Source organism: Ctenocephalides felis, unplaced genomic scaffold (genome assembly GCF_003426905.1).
Source record: "Ctenocephalides felis isolate EL2017-DRISC unplaced genomic scaffold, ASM342690v1 CF-g0.4_SCAFFOLD_03570, whole genome shotgun sequence".
In the NCBI taxonomy this organism is placed as follows: Eukaryota; Metazoa; Arthropoda; class Insecta; order Siphonaptera; family Pulicidae; genus Ctenocephalides; species Ctenocephalides felis.
The window spans coordinates 21,524,137-21,551,937 of record NW_020539724.1 but is presented as its reverse complement, the minus strand read 5'-3'; the positions used below and the strand labels follow the sequence as shown (position 1 = coordinate 21,551,937).

Below are 27,801 nucleotides of genomic sequence, written 5' to 3'. Positions count from 1 at the left end.
GTTTACCTTTGGAAAGAACTTTCCATTTACTATTGTCATTAATAGGTGATAAATTATTTAATGAGCAACAGATCCGTTGTTTGAATCTACAATCGTTTTCTACGTAAACTATTAACCTTAATATTTTTATATCTGAAATATAAATAATTACACAAAAAAAAGAGTGCGCGTAATGTTCACACGCGATGAAGTAAAACTTTTTTGCTACTTGTACAAGATGGCATTTAGGTAAAAATAAATACATCATGAAACAATTGTGAAAAATGTTTTATTATATTGGTAACACTTGTGATGCACACATTTATTAGTGTCAACATTATACACATTTATATATGATAAATATAAATTATATATTATAATAGCAATAAAAATATGTATAATATTTAAAAACAATAATGTAATTAAAGTTCATACTTCAAATATGACATGATTGGGTTGTCATTGTAATTAAAACTTAGAAACTTGAATCTTTATTAGAGAAATGAAGACAATTGCTGATTGATAAATTCTATAATATTCGTTCACACAGTGGAGTTGTTAAGCAACGCCTAAAGAAATATTGTTTTCACAATTTCACTCATCATGTAATTGTGTTTGAAGAACTTCATGAATAAAATTAACATACATTCATTGACTGCTTGTATCTTTTTTAGTTTTTTGCTGAAGATACAATCTCATTCTTTGAGCAGCTGTAATATCTGTTTGCTATAAAAATATTTTCCATTTGAATAACTTCAAAGTTTTATAAAAATACGAATAATATAGTAAAACTATTTCAATAAACTTACGTTTCGTACACGGCTCAAATGTTTCATGTTTTATTATTTTCATTATAATTTTTTAGGGGGAATAGTAAATATCTTCTGATTCAGACATTTTTTATTAAATCAAGATTTGTACTACGATGTAACCTCAAAACTAATGACACTCCAATTTCCTTCTTGTGTCCTTACGCATACAACGACAGATCTTATTCACGCGATACGACGACTAATCACAATCGACGCGTATACAAATGATTTCATCGAGAGCGAGTGACAAACTGTTTGGACGTAACGCTATTTCCGTTGCATTTGTACAGCTTTACTCCCTAGTCGCGCCTAAAGAAGTTTTACTTATATATTTTTATAATCATTATGTAATGCCATATGAAATTATTTGCTCGGTCATTTAAATGAATTTATTTTCTTTTCTATAAATACTATATTCAAACTACGAAGAACAAATAGTGGTGACACGCCTTACAGTAGTGAAATATTGAAAATAAAAAAAAATAAGTGTAATAATTAATGTTTTTATTCTATAACCGATATCAATTATGTTTTTGTAATGAATAAATTTGATAAGCCAGTTCTGAAACTACATTTGAATATAATTTCTCACGATTTCATACTGGTATTTGTTTAAAGTATTTGATTTAATTTAGTTGTAATAATAAAGTTTGAATCGATTCTGTTTACATTTAGGAAGTATGAATAGCAATTATGTTCAAAACGGTTCCCAGACAAAATTGTGCTATTTAACTTGTGAAATTTTAAATGATAGATGTTATGAGATCACATGTTTGATATGCGAATTCATAAATCTTTGAAGCAGTGTTAAATTTGATTGAACAATAAACAACAAGTTTGATTAGCAGAATTATTTTGGATTATTGTATAAGAATGTTAAAGGGTTAATTTTATCTGTAATATACTTCCTATAGCACAAAAATGACTCGAGTTATATAAATTTAATTTTCAATAAATACATAACTAATGATACATTAATTATATAAATACCTAATAACACTATTCTGATCATTGTCAAACATATTTGCTAAACGAATTTTGTGATAGCCCCTATCAAAATTCAATAACCTTTCAGTAAAAAAAAAATAATTTAGCTTGTTTAAAAAGTGGGTTAATTATAACTTTTCCAAGGTTTTTTAGGTTCACCTAAAAGAGAATTTATTCCTCAACACAATAAATTTTGTCTCATTTTGATAGGACGTTAAATTTTTTTCCTATCTTTCTCCTTAATCGTAAGTCCGAAAATAATTTGAATTTGAAATTTTAGGGATATATTCTTGAATAGTTAGAGAAGACATTTTTGCAAAAAAAAAAACGTTTTTTGAAGCCTCCAAATCAGGCTCCCCCATTAAGCTTTAATACTAAGAAATGCCATAAAGTCCATTCACAAAAAATCACGAAATATCACAAGTAGGACGGAGTGCCAAGTAAGATATTACACGTGTATTTATTTCTTACTGAATTAAAAAAAATCATAATTTTTCAAAAAAAAATTACAATTTTTACCGGGTAGTAAAAGTACACTTGATGTAAATGGGGCGGGCAGGGGGTAATTTTAAATATCACCAAGGGGGGAGGGGTGTCTAAAAGACTACTAGTGGTGCATGGCATCGCGTCTTAAGGCAAATTGCTGGAATTTTCCTTAGCGCAATTTAAAATTTATAAGAGCTTTAAAAATTTTTGAAAACTTTGAAAAAAAAAAGGTTTTGAGATTTTAAAATTTTTGAGAAAAATTAGATTTTTTTCGTAGGATAGGTTATAGTAATTACAAAAAAATCCATTCTATCGATCAGAGGTTTCTGAACATTTTGGAAGACTTTCACAAGAATTGATGTATTTGTGTCTAATGTGTGTGTGTGTGTATGTTTAGATACAAATCGTCCACGATTTCGGGCGCATGGATTAACCTACTTGCATGATTTAAAAAACATTCGATTCCCATCAATAAGAAGACGTGCTGATTAGTTTTTGGAGAAGACAGGTCCAGCTGTTTTGAATATATGGGGCAAAAAGCGCCAAAAATGGTGATTCAAAAAACATTTCACTTGTATTGACGGAATGAAGAATTGATTTAATTTTTGGGAAAGCATGTTTGGAGAGTATCGGAGATACAGAGAAGAATGTAAAAAAAAGCAAAATTGGCTAAAATGATCATTAGACATTTGCTCATTAAATTGCCAGATATTTTATAAAGATTTAAACATAAGTACTAATTTTGTACAATTTTTTTGGATTGGGTACCAAGATTTTTAATTTTTAAAGGTCATTTATTTATACGGTTTCAAACAATTTGAAAATTTTCAGAATTTTTTTTTCAAAATTTTCAAAAATATACAAAGTTTTAAATATAAATTTTAAATGTACAATTCAGTTTAAAAATGTATCATTCATATGCGTTATTGTAATCGTAAGGAATATATTCTCAGTTGGATTCATTTGGCATCTCTTCTTAATGTAAACATTTTAAGTGTCTTGAGCTATAAGATCGTCACTGTATATTAATGAACGAATAAATATTTAGTAATTATAATTATCTCTTTGAAAACATATAAAACAATTGTTAATAATCATTGATCAGTGTTTATTGATTGATTTTTTTTACGAATATTCATTTCTGGTACGGCAAGTTCCAGCATTTTTCTAAGGTATGCCAAATGTTCATAAACCTCTGAAACGTAAAGATATCCAAAAAATTTCATTTATGATTTTTTGCGATTATTATAACTTACCCTATGGGAAAGTTATATTAAATGAAAAATCTATGTCTTCATTTGCAAGCGTTTATTTCTTTACTGTGAAGTTTTAAAACAACCCATCGATCAGTGCAAAAACCAAGATCCGGATTTTAACCCTTTCTACCCGGATGCCGCCGCTCCGGGGACAAAATACATACAAATCTCGCAATTTGCGAGTGGAAATGGTTAAGATTGATATAATATGAAGTTCAGATATCTAATTTTATTTTATCTTCCAATTTGGTCCTGTATAAATACCGTTCAGTTTGTTCGCACATGTGAGAACTTTTATATGTAACCGTAGTACTGGTTTGTTACTCGTAAGAAGTCAATTAATAAAACGCATTTCTAAATCTATGTAAAAACACTACTATCGCCGGTATTATTTGTTGTATATACTACTGGGTACATAACACCAATTGCCTCTCTAAAATAATATTAATATCGATTCGAACTTATAAAACTTGTTCAAAATGCTGATGTTCCATCTGATGTAATACACAAGTATTACTATAATTTTTTTTATTATTTTCGAAATTTATTATTCAAACATGATTGAGTTATGAGTTGTAAAACATCCTGCTAACGACGTTTATCGTTCGGCAATAAATGATGTTTTAATTATCTGTTTATGTAGATGGAACGAAATATTACATTAATATTATGTAGATGGAACATAAATGCTGATTTTCTAATTTATATTTGCTCTATAAAATACTTCAGTGAATCACTTATGTCAACAAGTTTTTATAAGTAATTTTTTACAGAAAATGAGATATATTTTATGAAGTGATTACATTTATAATAAATCAAGAAGGTAGTCATAACTTGATTAGTTGAACTTTCTTTCAGTTTAGAATTGACACAATTCATAAAATATATATATATATATATTTACAAATTTTAATAATCGAACATAACATCAATAAAAAACAAATTATTTTCAAAAATTTATTTTACATCCATACGTTTTGACTATAATCCTAGCCTTAATACAGTGGAAAACTAAAAATAAATTTTGAAAACTGAAACAATTGAATTGAAAAAAATTATAAAAAGTAAAAAGTACTTATAAAAATTTATTGTTAGTGTTAAAACAGAAAATTCATATGTACTATGTAACATAAACATTAAACCTTTAATTAAATAATATTTCACAAAATACTAACTTAAAAAATCCCAAATAAATATGAAATAAATATGTTGTCTGTAACCTGGTTCAAGACAAAATGGAGAAAAGATATTTTTATTTAAATATTTTTATCAAGTTCTGCACATATGTGGAACTGATTGCAAACCCTTTGCACATTTTTATTGTTTTGTAAGAAATTGGGAAATACTATCTAAATAAAAGAGATTGGAGTCGCTCAGTTCGAGCGTGTTGAGTTCATTGCGTTTATTCATTGTTCTATTGTTATAAATGATCAAAAATGATCCTTCTATTATTCTTCATTTAAACAAATTTTCCTCGAATTGTAGTACATTCGGGTTAAAAAAGTCTATAGTGTGTTAAGTTTTTACGTGGTCGGCAAGCATAGTTTAAATTGTCTGGGTTTAATCAAGTTCTGGCTCGTTTCTCCTCCAGATTTCTAAGTCGTTCGATGTTAAAAGGGGTTTTGGTTTGGTAAAAATAGCGCTGGTCGTGTTCACAAGTCGAAGTCCAGATTTATAAAGAAGTTTTTTCCAAGGAACAAATAGTTCTTTGATGTATGGCAGATATCTTACACCACCATATATAATAACGAGAAAAAGTTTTTTATATAGAGGCATACATTCAGTATTAAAAATAATAGGAAATCAGTATCAAACAATATTAGTAAAAATATATATATATATATATATATATATATATATATATATATACGAGGTCTGTTCAAAAAGTACCCGGAATTTTCGTTTTTCAAAAAAAATATTTATTTATTCGTCTACATTAATGTGGTCCCCTTCAAAGTAGTCCCCCCAGATATAATACACTTATGCCAGCGTTTTTTCCAATTTTCGAAGCACCCTTGATATTCACTTTTTGATATGTCCTTGAGCACTCTCAGCGATTTTCTTCAATCGAGGAAAACCGCCGTCCTTTCATGGGTCTCTTCAACTTTGGGAATAGGAAAAAGTCACACGGAGCCATATCTGGTGAATTTTTGCACTTTGCAACACTTTATTTCATTTTTTACGCAAAATTTAATACAAATTCTTTGACTTTTCAATTCTTCCATTGTAAAAATCGCCGAGCTCAGAAAAACACGTCTAACCTTAGCGACTACCACAGACAAAGTAAACAGTGAATATAGCTGAAAATTTCATCATACTTTAGGGGCATGTATACCAACACAATAAAAAAAAATTTTGACAATCAGACACTCCAGACCCGCGAAATTTAATTATTAGTAATTCCGGGTACTTTTTGAACACACCTCGTATATTGTGGTTAATTTTGGGCATATTACCTATCAATTAAAATCTAAAGCAGTTAAGATCATTGACATCCTCAGTTAGTGAAATAAAAATAAGAACAGGAACCAATTATCATACTACTGTTTTGCCAGTAGTAGTTAAAACTAAACTATTTATAATTTGAAACCACTGAATATACATGAATTTATAGAATTTATAAATTATGCATGTAGGTGGGCAAAGTACAAGAACTGAACATGAACGCAAACGCAGGTGTACATACATAATATAATACAGTAAATAAAACTGTTTTTCATACAGATTTTCATTTAATTACTAACTAAAACTCTAAACTCTATACTATTAAAAAGAAAAAAACTAAGTTATGTTTAATTTTTTTTAAAGAGTTATCCAAACGTTTCTAGTTCCATTTTGAGAATTTTTGAGTGAATACAACTGCTAAAATGATATAACAAATATTTAAAAATATGTAAAATAATTAACAAAAATATATGAAACACTCTCGACAAATTAATGTTCAAAAAATTATAAATATGCAAGTACAAAAGTAGCCAAAAATTAATGGATAATTTAAAAAATAAACAGAAATACAATAATATATAAAACTTACCACCCATTCAAAAAAATACAAAGTCCACAACATCTTAATAATTCAATAGATGCTTACATGCATTTGTTTGTGTACTATTATACAGGGTGTCCCAGAACTTAACGTCAAGCCGAAACGGAGTAGAATATTATTACTATTGTCCCTAATTGATTTTTGATATTGTCTTGAAATTTAGAAAGAAAAATTATCAAGTTGTTTGGAAATTATAAGGTTTTATTTATGACTTACTGCCTTGGTAAAATTATGACTATTTTCCGATTATTATGGTTAAGTTTGATTAATTTTGTTCAATTAAACTTTCGAACCGTAACTTTAAAATCCTGTTTAAATGCGCTAACTTTTGATGAAACTTGCCAACATACTTTAATACATTTTTGTTAAAGTATGGCTTCTAAAAGTTTCGATTCGACTAAAAGTCGGTCGATTTAAAACAAATAAATTCAACAAAATGTCTTAATTTTAGAAAACTTGGTTCAATTCTCTTATTTTTTATTATGGTTCTAGAAATGTTAGTCATGGTTATGGTTTTATAGTTTAAATGAACAGTATTAATAAAAGTTAACTACAATAACTGAAAAATGGCTATAATTTCACCTATGCTCTAGTTTGCACTTAAAAGCTCATAATTTCCAAACCACGTGAGATAATTTTTAATTTCCCGTAGGGTGTCATAGAAATTATCTTTACGTTTCAAAGGTTTCTGAAAATTTTGGCGTACCTTAGAAAAAATGGATGTGTGTGTCTTTGTACTGTGTATGTACGTATGTTTGGATACAATTTTTCGTCTACGATTTCGGACGCACGGGTCAACCGATTTGAATGATTCAAAAAACATTCGATTCCTATTGATGGGAATATATTCTGATTAGTTTTTGGCGGAAACAGGTCCAGCCGTTTCGAAGATACGGGGCAAAAAGTGCCAAAAATGGTATTCAGTTTTTGAGAGAACGGAGCGCCCGATTTTTTTTACTAATTTTTTTCCAGGACGTTAAATTCTGGGGTACTCTTCATACCTTTTATCATCTAAAATATTATTGCATATATATGTATATCGGGTTATTTTTTGTAAATAAAATGTAAAATTCATCTTACATCATGAAACCAAGATTTTAAGTTAACTAAAAGTACTATCATAATTTAAAACACACAAACCACAAAGAAATTTATAAAGTATTTCCACGATATCAAAATTGTTTAAATCTGTGTATTTAGATGTTTTTGTGGAGAATTAGATGCTATTAACAAATTTTAACTAATATTTATTTTAACTGTAATGTCTCCATATTCGAATTTATTTTATGAACATTTTTTTTTTATTAAGATTTGACTTTAATATAAAATAAATGTGATCGTATTTTAAATCATATTAGAACCATGTAGGAACTTTGTCATGTGGGTATTGTCATAATATCAAAAGTTAACTAAATAATAATGTTTCTGTAAAATGCAAGTTTCTAATTTATCGAAAAACATGATCATTGCTATTTATTTTATTATCATAAAATATATCAGTTTTTAATATTATTTTTCTGTTGTTTCAGGATGGCCTGGTATTGGATCCCCTGCCTGCTAAAGAGGTAACAGATACGCACCAATAGATATTTTATTATTTTATTCTACAATTTTTAAATCTGTTGCAAAATTTTATTATCTTTATAAAGTTGAAAGATTGCATTGATGATTTTTTTATAGGAGCGGTTTCCTGTGCGCTCCTTTTTTGGTTTGAGGTTGAAATATGTATTTCTTACATTGAAAACACAGTTTAATTACAGCTAAAACTATTTATAGGCGTTGAGAATAGAAAGTTTTTTACTTTAAAATAGAGAATACCGATATAATAAAATGCATAACATGTCTGTTAAGTTTCAAGTTTATTGAGTGTTTTGAATTTGCGCTCATTTAGAACATTTTACTCCTGTCGTTTGATGTGAAATATTCAGTCCAGTTGGATTACTGTCGACCATTTCATTCAGTAACTGTTTGTGACATATATATGTTTAAATTTAAATATTCGCTTTCTGGTCGCAGGATATTGGATACATTTTCGTATAGGGTGTCCCAGAACTCAACGTCTAGCCGAAACCGGGTGTTAGTAGGTATTGATCGTAACTATCATGTAAACATAATTCGGGCAGTTTGAGAAATATGAGCTTTTAACTGCAGTTAGAGCTTTGGTGGAACTGTGACCATTTTTCGAATATTGCGTTTGATGATTCTCAATTTTGTTTTGGATGTGTATCGTTTCTAGAACACAATTGCTCTTAGTTTCCAGAAATTATGATTTTTTGTTCAACTACGAATTTAAAATTTTCAAAATCACTCTTCTTTGAAAGGCCTTCTTTTAAAAACAAATTAGTTCAAAGTTTAGCTCTGTAGCATTCGATTTTTTTATTTAGAAAATAACAAGAATTTTTTTACAATTCTGATTATAAATGTTCCAATTTTTGTTGAAACTTGCTAACACACTTAAGTAAGTACTTTTTTTTAATGGAGAGCTTTTTATTGATCATTTTAAATTCATAGTTTAACAAAAAGTTTCTAATTGTTGAAAACTTGAAGCAATTGCCATTATTTTTAATACTGACAATTGCTTTAAATTGATAGAAATGTTATTTACAGTTACAGATCCAAAGTTTGAATGAACAAAATTAATAAAAATGAACCACAAAAATAGCTGAAAATGGTTACGGTTTTACCAATGTTGTAGGTTGCACTTAAAAGCTCTCGATTTCCAAAATACATGGAAGAAATGTTTTATCGTGATAGTTACGATTAACACTATCACCCCATTTTGTCTTGAGGTTTAGTTCTGGGACACCCTGTATGAAGTGCGGCTTTCATATATATTTGCAGTAGATGAAGAAAACTACACAAATACAGCTTGTTATCCTTAATCTTACTGATTTGCTGACTTATTAGCTTAAAAATATATAAGGGTAGTATATACTAAAAAATTAGAAGCATTAATTTTTTTTGAAGAATTTTGTGAAAGAAATGATTGCTCAAAGGATTACAAGAGAATTTATTTCTAATATCACAGTTAAATAAATTGCAGTAGCCTGATATAATTTCTAGGTACCATGATGACTATTTCACTTGCTTTAGACGTTTTTTCACAAGTAACTGTACAGGGTGTCCCAGAACTGAACGTCTAGCCAAATGTTAGTCTTCTTCTGTTTTAAAGATTTTATTTATATTAATTTATACTTACATATTTCTATACAGTTTATATAATCATGTATAATTATCCTAAGATATAAATACATAAACTTATATTTAATACTAACTAGCTAATAAAAAAATTACTTATAAATTTTTAATCATGAAAAAAATAATTACTAAGAACCATATCTAAGCCAAATGCAAGTATTGATTGTAACTATCATGAAAAAAATTAGAAAAAAAATGTTCTGAGTAGTTTGAAAAATATGAGCTTTTAAGAGAAGCCTAGAGCTTTGGTGGAATTGCGACCGTTTTTCGGTTATTGCGTTTGAAATTTATTAATTTTGCTCATTTAAATTTTGGATCTGAACTGTAAATAACATTTCTAAGGCCACAGTTAAAAATAATGACACGATTGATCAAATTTTTCATTAAGATTTTTTTTTCCTCTATGAATTTAAATTTTTCTAAATTGGTCTACATTGAAAGGTTCTTCTTTAAAAACCAATCAGTTAAAATGTTTTGCCTTCTAATAAATATTAAAGGTTGTAATGATATATAATTTCAGAACTTTCTGCATCACATTTAGTGGTTCAAATTAATTTTTTACAGGCTAATATTTTGAATCATTAGAAAACTTCTCAGGTAGTTTACCTTTACCGTTTTTTAAATGACTATAGTCCAGTATCTTGTTCTAGGAAAGATTTACAAATTTAAAATGAATAAAAATTAAACTAGTTTACACCTCACGAACCTTGAGGAAGGACTACATAATGCGTTGAATATAGAATTTAGTTTAATTTATGCATATTAATAGTTTATAATTAAAGTAATGATATTTTGCACGTTTTCAATTTTTATCTTATGAAGGGTGCTCCAATTTCCAATTCGGACATAAAAAATAGGGCTCAGTTTCCTTTTTTTTTCCCCAAAAATCAAATCCTTGTAAGGTATTCTTGCAGGTAATTTTTAGCTCAACTTTAACAGTATTCAACTGTGTACTTTATAATTCGAAATATATTTAAAATAATAATATACAAAATTAATATAATTACTTTAAAATATCCAAAAATATATAACATATCAAATTATAAATTATTAAATTATTTTGTTATGTATCCTCTACATATTACTCCCCCTTGACAAAATCAAGTCTTGAAGATTGCATTCATATTACAAATTATATTTCTTAGGTCTGACTTTTAATTTTTTCAAAGTAGATAAATACTTCTGTAATTTTCCTCAATTCTGTATAAATTTTCTCGATTAATGAATATTTGTAACATATTAAAATACGTTTATAAAATAAGAATTTTTGTAATAGATTTATTTAGCAATTAGAAAATTACAATTTTTCTATAAGCTAAGCTGCGTACTATGTGAGTGTTAAAATAAGATAGGATCCACTGATCTATCTTACATTATGTTACTTAAAATAATAAAAAAAGAATGCAACTATTTTCATCTTCACGAAAATAATTCAACGTCTTGGTAGCAACGTCATATATGTATAACAGATGTTTTTTAGTACTTAATTTTAGAATCAATTTTTTTTTTCAAAAAAAAATTAATCATTTCTTAATTTTTACATTTACTAATTTAATTTATCGTTTTTTCTTTTGCTATTTATATAATAAGACTAAAATATGAAAACCAAAGATCATAAGATTATAAAAATTTCACATCCAGCCTTAAAAGGTTTTTGGTTGGTTTAAAAGGTATAAAAGTTTGCAATGATTTCTTAATTGAACTTTTGTACCCATTTTTTTATCATGTATATTTTTCTCTTTTATTGCCTTCCATTTAAACAAAATTTATAATCAATTCATGTTTAAATAGATGTATGTACATATAAATCAATCAAACTTTTAAGTTGCATAATGACTTTCAATATAAACGATTTCTACTATAATTTTTTCATCGTTCTGTTTTTTTGCAGGCAGAGGAAGCCCCCGTTCAAGTTGAACCGGTAGACTTAAGTGTTAAAGGTAATTTGTTATTTTGAAACTAGTATTTTATTTATTATGATTTGATTGCTAGTTACTAATGAGTTTACTTTCATTTTGCTAATAGTGCATTTACATTGCTTTTAAGCCAATGCTGATTGCAAACTACTAATTTCATGCATATTCATATTTTATTACTTTAACTATCGGTGTTAAGAACTATCTCGTTTAATTTAAATATATAAACACCTCTCTGGATCAAATATATGTATATATATATATATATATATATATATATATATAGATGTATATATATACATATATATATATATATATAATTGTAATGCTTATAGGATAGTAAGAAATAAGAAACAAATGTTTTTAATCATTCATATCTTATACCTATACATTTCATTCAATTCAAGTTACATTTTATGTTTTCTCTGTTTTAATAATTATTTTAAATTCATAGTATTTTTTCATAAAATGATTAAATTGTTAGAATTTGTTGTTACAATTTTAATGTATTCAGTCAATTGATTTGATTGATTTAATTTTCAATCTGTATATGGTTGCTATGAATATGTAGATATTTGTATTAATGAACTACTGTTTGATATAATTTAATACAAGAATATGTATGAAAATTAAGTAGTTGAACTGAAGCAATTTATTAACAATATTAATACATAGAGATTTTTTTTTAAGTAATTCTAAACAGGGTGTCTCAGAACTCAAAGTCAAACTGAAACGGGGTGACAGTATTTATTGTAACTATGATCATCTATACCAGCGGTCGGAAAACTTTTTCAATTATTACCCTAAAATATTTTTATCTAAGTTGATATTACCCCCATGTCAAGGAGAGATCATCCCCATACAACATAGTAAATACAGTAATTATCAATTAAAGATACATACTTTTTACACCATTTGGGGAAATTTACCCGGTTTCCCGACCACTGAAGCTTTTAAGTACAGCCTAGAGCTTTTGCCATATTGCGACTATTTTTCGGTTATTGTGATTAAATTTTAATATTTTTGTTCACTCAAACTTTGGAATTTAAAATAATATTTTGACACAATTGCTCCAAATTTTCCAGATTTAAAGGCTATTTTTTAAACTATGAATTTTCAAAAATGGTAATAGAATGGTAAATTCATATTCACATTTTTGGATGGAGCACTGTTGTTTAGTTTACGAGACCCCTTAATATAATTTTTAAGTATACGTTATTTTATTACTTTATAAAACGTATTATTAACTTAGATTCAACAGTTTTTTTTTAATATAACTTCTATAAAAGCTTACACGGGAAGGGTAAATAGGATAGGCAAAGGTAAAAATAGTTAATAAAAAAGAAAATTAGGTTAAAAACAAGAATTAAAATAAATATTTACTTCAACTCTGCTGTTGAATATTTCTGACATAATGCCAGATCATGCTTATATATACATCTAGTCCGATTTGATTGATTCAAAAAACATATTGACAAAATGAAGAACTGATTTAATTTTTGGAAAGGCAAATCTAGCGGTTTCGGAAATGTAAAATATAATGATCATTTGACATATGCACAACAAATTACCAGATATTTTATAGAGATTTTAATAATAGAAACTAATCATGTTTATATTTCTATGAATTCCATATCGTTGTTTATCCGATAGTGTCCGACGCGGCGCTTTCGCGCTTCGATCTTTTATCGTCTTTACGCAACTCAGCGCGATTGCTTTGAAAAAAGGTTTGATTGAATTCAAAACGAAACAAAATCCGAGATTTTTTTTAAAGTTAATTTTTTTTTTAAACTTTTAATATTCGGTTTAGGCAATTTGCCTTAAGGCACGACGCCATGCACCACTAGTTCTTTAATTATTATAGCTGATACTATGAAATTATAAGAGATTTTCAAATTCTATACAAGATATAATCACACTGGTTTGATTTCTAATCGTGTTAGATATGTGAAAAATGGTAGGTGCTTAGTCATTGTCGATGCATTTTGCGAAAAGATACATTAGATTTTGCCCTAGAATGTTTTTGTGTTGTTAACTAGCGGTTTCTCATCTCGTGGTTTTGTCGATCCGTTTACAACCGGTACACGGGTACGGTTAAGGTTTTTTTATCTAACATAGTCGCGACTCGACGGTTCTATAGTATTTTTTCGGTTGAAAATGAATCGTGATTAGATAGACCGAGAGCCACTGGTAATAATCAATTTAAAGTAAAAAAAATAGTGTACTGAACATTGCATTGCGATGTATAAGAGTGTAATTCTGAGACTTTTCTATAAGTTTCATTGTTTTTCTAAATGGAATTGTATGTGTGAAAATAACCAGATTACAATTTTTACTAAACCAAGAATATATGTTAATAAGATTACTATAAAATCCAAGTTTATCGTTTACAATATTGAGCTAATACATTTTATTAACTTCCCGTAGGGTAAGTTATTGTATTGGGCCGAAAATCGGAATTGAAAATTTTTATATTTCTCGACGTGTTGAAGGTTTCTGAACATTTTGGCATACCTCAGAAAAAATGGATGTGTGTGTGTGTGTGTGTGTATGTATGTATGGATACAAATTTTCGCCCACGTTTTTGGGCGTACGGATCAACCGATTTGAATGGTTTAAAAAACATTCGATTCCTATTGATAGGGAAAAGAGCTGATTAGTTTTTGGCGAAGGCAGGTCCAGCCGTTTCGGAGATACGGAGCAACGAGTGCAGAAAATAAAAATCGACTTTTTGAGAGAACGGAGTATCCGATTTGAATGATCTAAAAAACATTCAATTAGTAATGATTGGGAGAAGTGTTCATTAGTTTTTGGCAAAGGCAGGCCCAGCCATTTCGAAGATACGGAGCTAAATATGTAAAAAATGGCAGTTTTTAGAGAACTATGAGTCCGATTTGAATGATTCAAAGAACTTTCTGCTTGTCTTAACAAAATAATTGATTTTGGAAAAAAAAATTTGTTTCAATTGTATATAGAAATAATTCAGATTTTAATTGTAATTCTGACTATAGTTCTAATATACGTTAAAGAAATAATTTTAACATTGCAATTCAGTTTATACAATTCTTATAAATATTAGACAATGTTATAATATTTATAATAATCTATTTGAAAACATTCAGTATTCCTCGAACATTTCGTTACGGTACGGGAAGTTCCAGCAATTTGCCTTAAGGCACGATGCCACTCACCCCACTAGTTACTTATTTAGTTAGGTCAATTTTTTTTTGCAACATGGTATTTTTATGTCAGAACTGAAACTGTGTTAAAACATGAAGTAACAACAAGATAATAATAAAAATATGATAAAAACTAGTGGCGTATGGCATCGTGCCTTAGGGGAAATTGCTAGAACTACCCCTACTCTAATTAAATATTCGAGGAATATTAAATGTTTTCCAATCGATTATTATAATTATTTGAAGTACAATTAGTGATGTTAAGAACTTTAGCTAAAATGAGAATTAAAATCTGAATTAGTTTTTGATATTCAAACACATTTTTTTTTTTAAATAAAAATGACAAAATCATCACTTCTCCCCATAATTACGAATCGAATGTTTTTTTCAAATCGGTTGATCCGTTTTCTTAAGAACTGACACTTTTAGCACAGTTTGCTCCATATCTCCGAAGCCGCTGGACCTGACTTTGCCTAAAACTAATCACCACATCTCCGTATCAATAGGAATCGATTGCTTTTTGAATTTTTCAAATCAGTTTATTCTCATCCTTATCCTTATTATTATTTCACGAAAATTGAGCTTTTTATCCACTACAAAGGTTACTTAATGGCCACATATCACTTCACTCTATAAGTCCTTAGGATAACTAAGAAAAACCATTTTTTTGGCAAAATTCTTTTTTTTTATTCAATATAGTTTTCTTCGAAGACGATATACCAATTATAGCAAACTTCGAAGTTTTCGAAATCATTTTTGTAGTACGATTTGTACTTAGCCACAAAATTCGGCCATCATCTCATAATTTGGCAAATATTTCTTTAGAACGAGCATTCTTTTGAGATCTGAGAACAGGATATGGTCGCTGGGAAACAGATCTAGAGATAATGGTAAGTGGGGATGCAATTCGGAGCCTGATTCATATTTTTTTGGCCACTGTATTCACGGATTTGTGAATTGGTGCATTGCCCTGATGAAGAAGCACGGTTTTCCTTTTTCAAATGGGACCGTATTTTCGATTTTGATCTTCAAATGTTCTAATAACGTTATACAATAGTCTCTGTTGATAGTCTGGCCTTTTCAAGATAGTTGATGAAGACCATTTCTTTCGTATCCCAAAAAACTGACGCCATAACTTTGCCAGCTGATTGGTTGTATTTTTTCTCGTCGTCGTCTTTAGTCCACTCTGCTAACTGTCTATTCGACTCCGATGCCTAGTCTTGAAGCCAAGTCATATTCATGGTAACATATTGATGCAAAAACTCAGTTTAATTTCGATTAAACAGCTCCAATTACTTTTACGAATTATCAACTCGTTATGCTTTTGGTCAAATGTGAGAATGCGCGGCACCCATTTAAAATAAAAAAGCTTTTTTCTATTCAAATCATCGTGAACGATATGTCTATCACGTTCAATTGATATCTTTAGGGTGTCAGCTGTCTCAGGCAATTTTAGTTTTCTGTTTTCCAAAACGTTTCGGTGGACTTTTTTGATATTTTACGGTGTAACCACCTCAATTGGCCTTCCAGAGCGTTCAGCATTTTCTGTATGGCGACGATTAAAATCAGCAAACCAATTTTTCACCATCTATCTCGATTTGGAATAGTCCAGGTAACACTTATCAAGCCATACTTTAACAGCAATGGTATTTTTACTCATCAAAAAACAATGATGAATCAACCTACGAAATTGCTTTGAATGCATGGTTTCGAAAAACTCAAAAGTAGCATTACTTGAACCTCTGTAACTTGTAAACTAATCGTCGAATTGTCATAAAATTTTGACATATATCTTTTTAAAGTTGTTGCTTCCTTCAAATCGTGTGGATGTTTTTTTTTTTTTTTTAATTTTTATTTTCAATAGCAATCAGAATACATGACTATTCTATGAGCTATTTGGCTTATGTCATTCACTCACACACATACACACACACTTGCAAACACACTTATAAATTTATCGGACCAATATTACAATCATATTTAGAGAATCACTTCAATAAATGATTCAATTATTCTGTTCATATAAGGTTGTGGTAGTTCTAAGATTCCTCCATATTATCTTCGGGCAGCTTCTTCTTCAGTCTTCTTGAAGTTGATGTCTCAAGAAGCTGAGTGACTATATGGTTTGAATGATGTTGTAGTTTTTGAAAATGTTTTATACTGTTGATTTGTATTATTTTGTTTTTAAAATCAATATGAAGATCGTCGTGTAAAGTTTTATTACTAACAAACCACGGAGCATCAGTAATCTGCCTCAATATTTTCGATTGGGCACGTTGCATTAACGCTATGTTGGATTTGCTTGCACAGTTCCACAATTCAATGCCATAAGTCCATATGGGTTTTATTATTGCCTTGTAAATTAGAAGTTTATTGTCAATCGATAAAATTGACTTGCGTCCCAGTAGCCAGTATAGTTCAGCGGTTCTAATTTTTATAGTATTTAATTTGGCGCGAATATGGTCCTTCCACGTGAGCTTGCGATCTAAATGCATACCTAAGTATTTGACGCATTCGGTGCTTGGAATTGCTTGGCCATAAAAATGTACTCCTGGGCATGTTGTCTTGTTCAGTGTAAATGTTATATGAATAGACTTGCTCTCATTTATTTTTATTCTCCATTTTTTGTCCAATCCTCTATAACATTTAGATGCCTTTGTAAAATTAGCGAAGCCTTAGATGCATCAGCATGTGTCGAAAGAATTGCTATGTCGTCAGCAAATGTGGATGATTACGTCGCTACATCATCTATGTGTTGTCCTACGGACTTTTTAGTGATGGTATATGTTTAGGCAATTATCCACATGAAATATATGCTTACTATCCAAATTGTTGATCAGCTCTCTGTCTAAAATTTACAAGCGAGATGGTCCCGTCATGGCGTCACGCCGTGACCTATCACACGCTCTATTCGCTCTCTATCTTTCCTATTTATTTATTTATCGCTCACTCTGCATCTATTCTACACAGTACACACACACGGGAACAAAAAACCCATCCAGAAGACTGTGCGAAAATCATATTTCGCTGCAGGTTATTTGATACCTGTATCGATGTTTGGAATAATTAGAAGCTATCGTATGAATAGTGAGAATGGACTCATAGAAATTATTTTTGAGAAAAGTGATGTTTATTTAAAATTGCTGCTTGAAAATTAATCACATATGATTTAGCGAAGGGCTAGCTCAAATCGTAGAAATGGGTAAATGTGAACTAAATTAAATAGAAATCATCTTGGTTCACATTTAGGTTTTTATACTTTCCAGTTTTTTACGTATTTTATGTAATTTGTATTTGCACGTATAAATACTCAGTATAATTGAAGGGTTCACTAAAATATTAGGAAATAAGATTTTTGAATTGGGACACCGAAAATCCATTTCAAAAGTTGGGTTGTGACAACATGTTAACATAATAGAAGCCGATTATATCATAAAATAGAGCAATGTTATGGCAAGGCTATTGTACGTAGCACTTCTCATACAAAATGGTACTAAACAATGTCAAAATGCCATGTATTTGCAGTTCGTTCAGGCGTGTTACACATAATATGAAACTTCACTCATCTTCACTAATTTACATACTTTCATAATGAATTAAGTTTAGATCTATCATTGTTTGAAAACAGATATTGAAAAATAAATTGACTAATAGTTTACCGTAACATATACTTTGAAAATCAAACAACTTACATTTCTTTCAAAAATATTATATTTGCTATTTATATTTATATTACTATTTTAAAGCCCGTTTGAGTTATTTAGATTTATATTATTATTTATATGATTATTTTGTTCCCGAAAGAAAAGCTTATGTTTCCCTGCTAATTTTATGTAAATATTGAGAATATTTCAAACGTGTATATGTGCATTTTATCCATTATTGACATTTTTTAGTCTATGTTTTCTTAAATTTTTTGACAAATTTTTCCTAATGGCCTACGATAAGTGGTTTATTTGTAAAATACACTAAAGTTATCATGATGAATTGCGCTCTTAGGACATATAACGTATCAATGAAAAACCCAAACTTTATTTTTGAACTAAAATATAAGAATTTCTAAAAGCTCAATTCTTATTGGTTAAGTTGATTATTTACACATATTGATAGAGTTAAAGTTCTTTTAACATTTAAACATTTTTCAATATAAAAACATTATCAAAAATATTATGCTAATGAATGAAATAAAGAATTTTGTTGTTTATATTTTGAATATAGAAATAAGTTTGAAGTAGTGGTTTCAACAAGCAATTTATTTAAACTTATGATCACATTTCTTATATTTAATAGTGATTTTAATATTTCATAGAAAATTATTACCCGCTTGCTTCCACACACGATTTTATACGGATTCTTATACTTATGTTATATTATTACGCTATACTACATGTTCATCTAGAAACTTTCATATTCTTTTTTATTTGATTTCACTACATTTTCAAAAATTATTATAATAAAATACACGAAAATCATTACCTTGTAGTTATATTATTTTTTCGTGTACTATTGTGTAACAGATATGAAAATTTTTGATGCAATTCATTCCGCTAACGTAAACCAATATGTGATAAATAATTTAATATAGAAAATTGTCATTATATATATATATATAAATATATATATATATATATTATGTATTTATATGGTTTTATGCCTATGTATGCATATGTCAGCATAGTGTTTATGTTTATGGCGGTATATCCATTAGATAGGTGTCTTAAAATGATTTTAGAAAGTATGTCTGCATTAAATGCAGATGCGTTCTAAATGATATATGGCTGTTACAAATGTACATAATATTTTTACATATACATACACATGTGCACATACATATATATGTTGTACATACATATATATTGATATATGCACATGCAAATACACACACGAATATAACCATAACTATTGAGCAATAATTTATTATTTATTATTTGTTTCAGTTCGCAGAACTAATTTACGATCTCCACCACCTTTACTAGCTGCGCCAATTAAGCACAAACGCAGGTATTATTCAAAAAATTCAAATGCATCAAGTAAAGCAATAAATGCTTTAAAACTTTAATTGCTTTACATGAACGCTTAAAGGAACTAAGATACTGAATCACGTAATGATATAATTGCGTTTTATTTTCTCTTTCAATATTGCAAGCGTCTTATTAATTCATTACTCTTATTATTACTTGTATCTTTCTATTTGTTAATGTTCATGTGTAATTAAGTTTTTTTGTTTTTTTTCAGCAATGATGCGCTCTGCTTGTCTACTAAATCCATTGCAGTTGTGCATAAGCGATTACTCGATTTACAAAACAATAAACAATTATCATCAGTACAAGAACTTCGGAAATTTCGGGTAAATAACAACGACATAAAAGTTGAATCAGTGGATAATCAGAAGGAACTTCCTGAAAATATCAGGTCTGACTTCACTAAATCAACTCAGAAACTGTCACGAATCTGTGATAATATTAGTGACAAGCAACATTTTAAGGAAATAGTAGATGATAATCAATATTTAAACAAAGACAAAACACGACTAGATAATCCGCCACAAAATGAGGATAAGAACGAACTTACGAGAGTTTACTCAAATCATCCTTTTACAGAAAAGTATGCAAAAACTTTTAAGGAGCCTTGTGAACCTATCTTGCCAAATGATACAATAAAGTTCAGGCCGTACAGAAACGATGTAGATGGCAAAGGAAATGTTGTATTTTCACAAGTACCTGAACTTTTTCTGCATCCAGGATTTGCATCGTCAAAAAATGTCAAATGCGATTTAGATTTTTCCAAATATTCGAACGATTTACCCCAAGCTTCTGATCTTAGTTTTTCGCATAAAAAACTTTCAAACTCTAAAATAAACGTTGAAACTTTAACTGATCTCTCACTAAATGTACGAAAAATTAAACAGATGGTTGTTGAAAGTGATAAAGAACCATCCAAGTCTAATGTTAATTCAGTAGATTGTAGTTCTGTGACTTATCGGCCTTATGATAAGTCACAACAAGTTGCTCAACTTTCGAAGTTGACAGATGAATTTAAACAGGGTCTTGACACAAACGCTAGTAATTCTCACAAAAATTTAATGCAAAATTCATTGTTGGCTAAATTGGACTACGCTCAAATAGCCACCGAACCAAATTTAGCATCGTTGTCTCAAAATTTGAATCCGATCTGCAGCCGAGCCACATTCTCGTATAAAATTATGGCACAAAGCACCAATTTGAGAACACTTTCTGTAGATTCTGACAACAGTGCATCCATGATCAACTCACAAAACTCGGAACAAGTTCTTCAATTTGGACAAAATGCTGGCAAAATAATCAAAACCAGTTTGAAGGATCAACCACATCTTGAAGAAGTCAATGATAAAGAATTGAAATTAGTGAATTTGGAAAAACAAAATCTGCTTAATTTTGTAAATAATAACAATAATAATATTAACAATGGAATAAAGCTAAGAAAGGCTCACAAATGCGATGTCGAAGGTTGCGATAAGGTCTACACCAAGAGTTCGCACCTGAAAGCTCATAAACGGACACATACAGGTAAGCAGCAAATAGATTAATCTTTTTTATAATTTACAGCTATCAGAATTTAAGATTTTTATAAGATGTTGATGATTTGATGTCGATTTTCATAGGTGGCAACCCAAACAATTACCTCATTTCTAGATTATGAATTTTCATAAAGAATTGAAGTAAAACTTCTTTAGGCGCGACTAGGGTGTAAATCCGTAGAAATGCAACGGAAGTGCGTTACGGCGGATAAGATAAGAGTCGAGTACCAATGATTCGTCATTTCTATACGGGTCTATTTGTGATATGTGAATAGAGATCTGTAGTTGTATGCGCACCGGCATCAACGTTGTATGCGTACCGATATCTACAAGGAAATCGGTATAAATAAATAAACATTTTAAAGTTACATCGTAGTATAAATCTTGATATAATGAAAAATACCTGAATCAGAAGAATATTTTACCCTGTTCCTTGAAAACATGGATTAGTAAGTTTATTGATTAGAAATAATTTCTTTATTATTATTATTCGTAGTTTCTATAAATTTTTAAAGTTATTGAAATGGAAAATATTTTTAGGCAAAACAGATTTTACAGCTGTTCTAAGAATGAGATTATATCGCTAGCGAAAAAGTAAAACAGATACAAACAGTCAATGAATGTATGTTAATTTTAATTACATGAAGTTCTTCAAACACAGTTACATGATGAGTGAAGTTTAACATAATCCACTGTATGAACGAATATTATAGAAGTTTTAATCAGCAATTACTTCATTTCTCTAATGAATGTTCATTTTTAAATTCTAATTGCAATGACAAACCGATCATGTCATATTTGAAGTATGACTTTAATAACATTATTGTTTTTAAATATTATACATATTTTTAATGCTATTATAAATATATAATTTATAATTTATTATTATTTAAATGTTTATAATGGTTGACACTAATAAATGCGTGCATCACGAGTGTTACCATATTATTAATTAACATTATTCAAAATTGTTATATGATGTATTTATTTTTACTTAAATGCCATCTTGTACAGTAGCAAATAAGTTTTACTTCAATCGCGTGTGTACCTTACACGCACTCTTTTTTTATTGATGTGCGTAAAGACATTTTTACTTGAAAACACATTGATTTTTTTATTCCTAAGTGAAAACTGATGTCACTACTGTATGACATCAGGTTGCTCGAGGCAGCTTTGAAACCTTGTGCTTCTGATTCAAATCCCATAGCTCTAACCACTTACCAACGGGTAAGCCCGCAAGTTTATAATGACTAGAATTTTAAATAATTATTTCCATCTCGTCGCCCATCAATATTGACACTTTATCGGCCACTTGCGGTTGGTGTAGCCATTCACTAAAGTTCCGGTTTAGTTAACGATTTAGTGATAGGTGAGCGTTGGTAATCGTAAAAAACGATTAATAAGCCAGCATCCGATGAGCGTTGGCAAATGAGAATCCGATTTATAGGCAGGAGTTTGATAAAGTATTAATGAGAACAGCACTGTACATGTACAGTAATAAAATACCATTTACTATGTTTAATTCAGAAGGCAATATTTTTGAAAAAATATATGAAATAAACAGTATTCCTCTGTATATGAGTTGACATAAACTGTATATTCATTTTTATTTAACTTTATGAGATAAACTTACTATCGTTGTATTGGTGTCTTGAATTGTCCTATGATATTTGTATTTTTCTTATGGTATCCCGCATTACATCCCGCATAATCTCATTTGAAGGCTATTTCACGACGAATGTGCAATTCTCAAAGATTTCTGTAGTAGGGGATATACGGACAAAATGACATATATGGACAAAATGAAACAGTCCTTATTAAAAAATTGGAGTTTTAGCAACGTTTTTGCGACTGTATAACGTAAAGAAAGCTCAAATTACAATCCTGCCAGATGTTGAGCGTCATTGTCACTGTGTCGTCGCAGTAATCAGTTCTATCAGTGTCTTCAAAAGTTTATTCTGAATGTGGCTTCATTATATTTTTTGGGACTTATTTATTATTATTTGCAGTTATTTCTATTGAAATTTATGAATTTTTGCTAGTACTCGTCATTTCGATCCATTTCATTGCAATTATCAGGTGTTTGATAAAACATTGATTAATGGACAAAACGTCATAGTACTATTTCACAAGCACTCACAGTGTAGTATATTCGAGACCAAGAAAAAAGAAAATTTAACATGTTAAAGGTGATTGGCTTTCAACCCCTACTACTTCTAAAAACATACCAAAGGATCCACCGTTGAAAAGAAAAAACTTTATTGCAAAAACTTCTTTTCCGACACATTCATGTAATGATGTCCAAAAGAACACACGATTTATTTGTGAACTGCCTTTTTAAAAATTAGCATCTACGTTCTTACCCTAAGTAAAAATAAATACATCATATAACAATTTTGAATAATGTTTATTAGTAATATGGTACTCGTGATGCACGCATTTATTAGTGTCAACCATTATACACATTTTTATAATGATAAATTATAAATTATATATTTTTAATGACATTAAAAATATGTATAATATTTAGAAACAATAATGTAATTAAAGCCATACTTCAAATATGACATGATCGGTTTGTCATTGTTATTAGCATTTAGAAATGAACCTTCATTAGAGGAATGAAGTAATTGCTGATTAATAAATTCTATAATATTTGTTTACACAGTGGATTATGTTAAGCAACGCCTAAACAAATATTGTTTTCGCAACTTCACTCATCATGTAATTGTGTTTGAAGAACTTCATGCAATTAAAATGAATATACCTTCATTGACTGCTTGTATTATGTTTACTTTTACTTTACTTTTACTGTAATATCTGTCTTGCTTAAAAAATATTTTTCATTTGAATAACTTCAAAGATTTATAGAAACTACGAATAATATAGAAATAATTTCTAATCAATAAACTTACGTTCAGTATATGGCACAATTTGATTTAATTTGTTTTATTATTTTCAAGGAACAGGGTAAAATATTCTTCTGATTCAGGCGTTTTTCATTAAATCAAGATTTGTACTACGATGTAACTTTAAAATGTTTATTTATCTATGCCGATTTCCTTGTTGATGTCAGTACGCATACAACGATAGATTTCTATTCACATACACGACGACTAATCACAATCGACTCGTATTGAAATGATTTCATCGAGAGCGAATGACGTTCAGTTCGGGCGTAACGCTATTTCCGTTGCATTTGTACGGATTTACACCCTAGTCGTGCCTAAAGAAGTTTTACTTAAACAAAACACCATGTTATGTTGTCCGTGCTTTTCCTACTCAGAGAGTATGGACACTAGCTAACACCAGCACATATTCGAACTCGATATAGGGATGAAATCAACCAAAATAGATTACTATAAAGTAAAATCATCTTCTAATCAAATTCTTGCATGTGATGCCTTTCATTCAATTTGGTTAGACTTCCGAATAAAATAAATTTCATTCCATGACAACCTTTTAGGTATGAATTGATGAAGATCAAGGAGTCATTATCAGTTCCAATTGCAAAGCATTTTTCTCACATCCCATAAATCACTCTGTTATTGTTCTAAAATATATATAATTTTAATATTACCTTGATTATTTTCTTCCAGGTGAAAAACCTTATGTATGTACCTGGGCGGGATGCGGGTGGAGGTTTGCCAGGTCAGATGAATTGACGAGACATCATCGCAAGCATACTGGCCTGAAACCATTTGCCTGCAGGCTGTGCCAGAGGAGGTTTAGTAGATCCGACCATTTGTCTCTTCATATGCGAAGACATTGAAATTTTATTAGAGCAAAGTAACAAATATTGAATTAGATTGAAAAAATACTAACTAACGGGGAAATTCCAAAAATGGAAAAGTTTAATTAGTATCAAAACAGGGCGGTTGATTTTTTTTATTTCAAATATAATAAGTTTTTGTTAACGTTTTCAAGAACAGTAAATGACTTTAATATAATAGTTCATTTCAGAGCAAAAGAAGACAACAGATTATTTAACTGCAAACCTGAAAATTCAATTGAAGCCATCTAATAAGGAGAACCTCAGGTTACTCTTCTGGGATTTTGATGAAACTTTGCATGGTGATAAGGTTGATAGTCAAACAGAACAGATTTAAAAATTATTGTTATATGAGAAGTGGATTAATTATAAAAAATAATCAAAGTTTTGTAAAATAGAATAAATGAATTTATATGTCTCGGTAGCTCAATCGGTTCAACCGCTTGCTTGTACTTGTTGCTCTCGGATTCATAGATAAGAGAGTTAAGGGGCACAACTAGTGTAACCGCCTTAAAAAAAGGTGGTTTTTGGGAATTTATATTAAGAAAACTACTTTATCAATCATTTCAAAATTTTAGGAATATATTTATACACGTTTTAAGAATACATAGTAAAATTTTTGAAGAAAATAATTAAATATTTTTTAAGCTATCGTCGATCTCCAACGACGTCACAAAAAAAGGCCTTTCACTGCTGCAGTGATTCCGGCCTTCTACGTGGATGAAATTTAAAAAAAAAAATCTCGTTAAACTAGATCATATTGTCTGTAAAATGAACTACGGTAAAGAAAAAAATAAAAAAATGACAAAATGACGGCGTTTTTTTTTAAAAAAAGTTGAATTTTACCCAAAATTTTGGTCGTTTTTGGACTGCCAAAATTCGATTTTTGATCCGATCAAAAAATCGATAGTTCATTTTACGGAGAACTATATATTGAACATGTAAAAAAATTTGATAGTGATCGGATCATTTGTTTTTGAGTAATCGCTGCAGCAAATTCGGAAAATGCAGTTTCGAGAAAAACGCGTTTAAAGATAAAATGATCGTTATACTATATAGTATATACTATATATATTCTCTTCAAATAGCTGTGACTCAAAAACTATTTAAGATATCGATTTAAAATTTTGGTATGTTATCTTTAAAGGTATAATCTATCGAAATATGGAAAATTTGAAAATTCGATTTTTTGAAAATTTCACACTAGTTGTCCCATGATCATCAAACGAAGTTTCATCAAAATCCAGGAGATTAAACCTCAGTTTCTCCTTACTTAGTAGCCTATCTGATAGTTAGTGTTGTTTCAATCTACTTTTTGGATGCTAAAACTAAGACGCATTTATAAAATTTAAATGCAGGTGTTTTATTTGAACGATCAATTCAGATTTAAATCCATGCTTGTGATAAAATTGTCGCTAATCATCCCACCTGTCGTAAAATCAAATCAGGCCGATTTATCGGTCGACAGATAATTTTATCGTTAGCCTGAAGACTAATTGATACATTTATATAAAACCGCTTTTTATAATTTTTCGTATGCCAGTATTTTTATACCTGCAATGTTTCTTGTCAACTTCAAATATTTCGTTAACCTTGGCATGAACATTCAAATTTTATGAATGCGTTTTAATGATTTTACATTATTACTCTCACCATTAGAGGCATTACAGTTCTTGTATGGAAATACAATTGTAAATTGTTTAAGTACAAGCACAAATCACTCATTCAGATCACAACATAATCAATGAAGTATTTTTTAACAATTTTTTATTTCATTTAGGCAAATTATTAAATTTTGTTTTGATCTAGATTTGTGATAGAAATAACTTCGGCTTTTACATGAGATGATAAAATGATTTGTAACTCAAAGCATACGTGGTTTTTCTGAATTATTTTCCTGGTGAAAAATCGATAGTATGTCTAGAGTTAACAATTGTTTTATTACCTTCTTTTAAGGTCGACATAATATTTTAGAAATTTATTTCCGATATAGATCTCACGAAGGAAAACATTTTAAATTAATTTTATAGGGCATGTAGAATAAACTATATATAATAAATATATATTTATAGTGCTGAAAAGGCCAGTTAACGTCTTCCATTTAAATAATATGTGCATAAATGCACTAATTACGTAGAGAAAATACATTCATCGAGGTGGCTGCAGAAAATTTTTGGGCACACATATATTAATTTCTTGAAATTATTATAGGAAACTTGTAGAAACATATTTGTTTTTTACTTCTGTTTTATTACTTCGGATCATCACTAATTTTTATTCTCGACATATTTTGAATAAAACGATTGAATATTTAAGTACTTTTTGCTATCTTATACAAATTTCTTGTAAAATCACCTGATTAACTTTCTTAAGATATAGGGTGCACTAGGTAGGGTTGTGCTTCTTTTTTTCTACCAGCAATAATTTTATTCATTTACCAGTTAGCTGAGAGAAAAGTAAATTGACCACATGGAAATATTGCCCTTAAATGCGATTTGTCAAAAAATTAAATAAAAAAATAAAAAATTAGATAATAAATAAAGATTAGACAAAAAAGGGCGAGTGTCACAACCGTCCACACCCACAGGACTAAAACTAAAAACTAGTTATAAAT

General features: G+C 29.2%; 1 protein-coding gene across 1 annotated transcript in view; it reads left to right on the top strand.

Moving 5' to 3' along the window:
• The window catches only part of LOC113382804 (polycomb protein PHO-like), a 98,753-nt gene extending 72,984 nt beyond the window's left edge, over positions 1-25,769 (top strand). The window contains exons 2-6 of the mRNA XM_026621040.1: positions 8,096-8,131; positions 11,656-11,704; positions 19,797-19,860; positions 20,095-21,404; positions 25,015-25,769. Coding sequence (XP_026476825.1) covers positions 8,096-8,131; positions 11,656-11,704; positions 19,797-19,860; positions 20,095-21,404; positions 25,015-25,187 — 1,632 coding nt within the window. The 3' untranslated portion in view covers positions 25,188-25,769. The remainder of the gene's footprint in view (positions 1-8,095; positions 8,132-11,655; positions 11,705-19,796; positions 19,861-20,094; positions 21,405-25,014) is intronic.
• Positions 25,770-27,801: the final 2,032 nt, after the last annotated feature.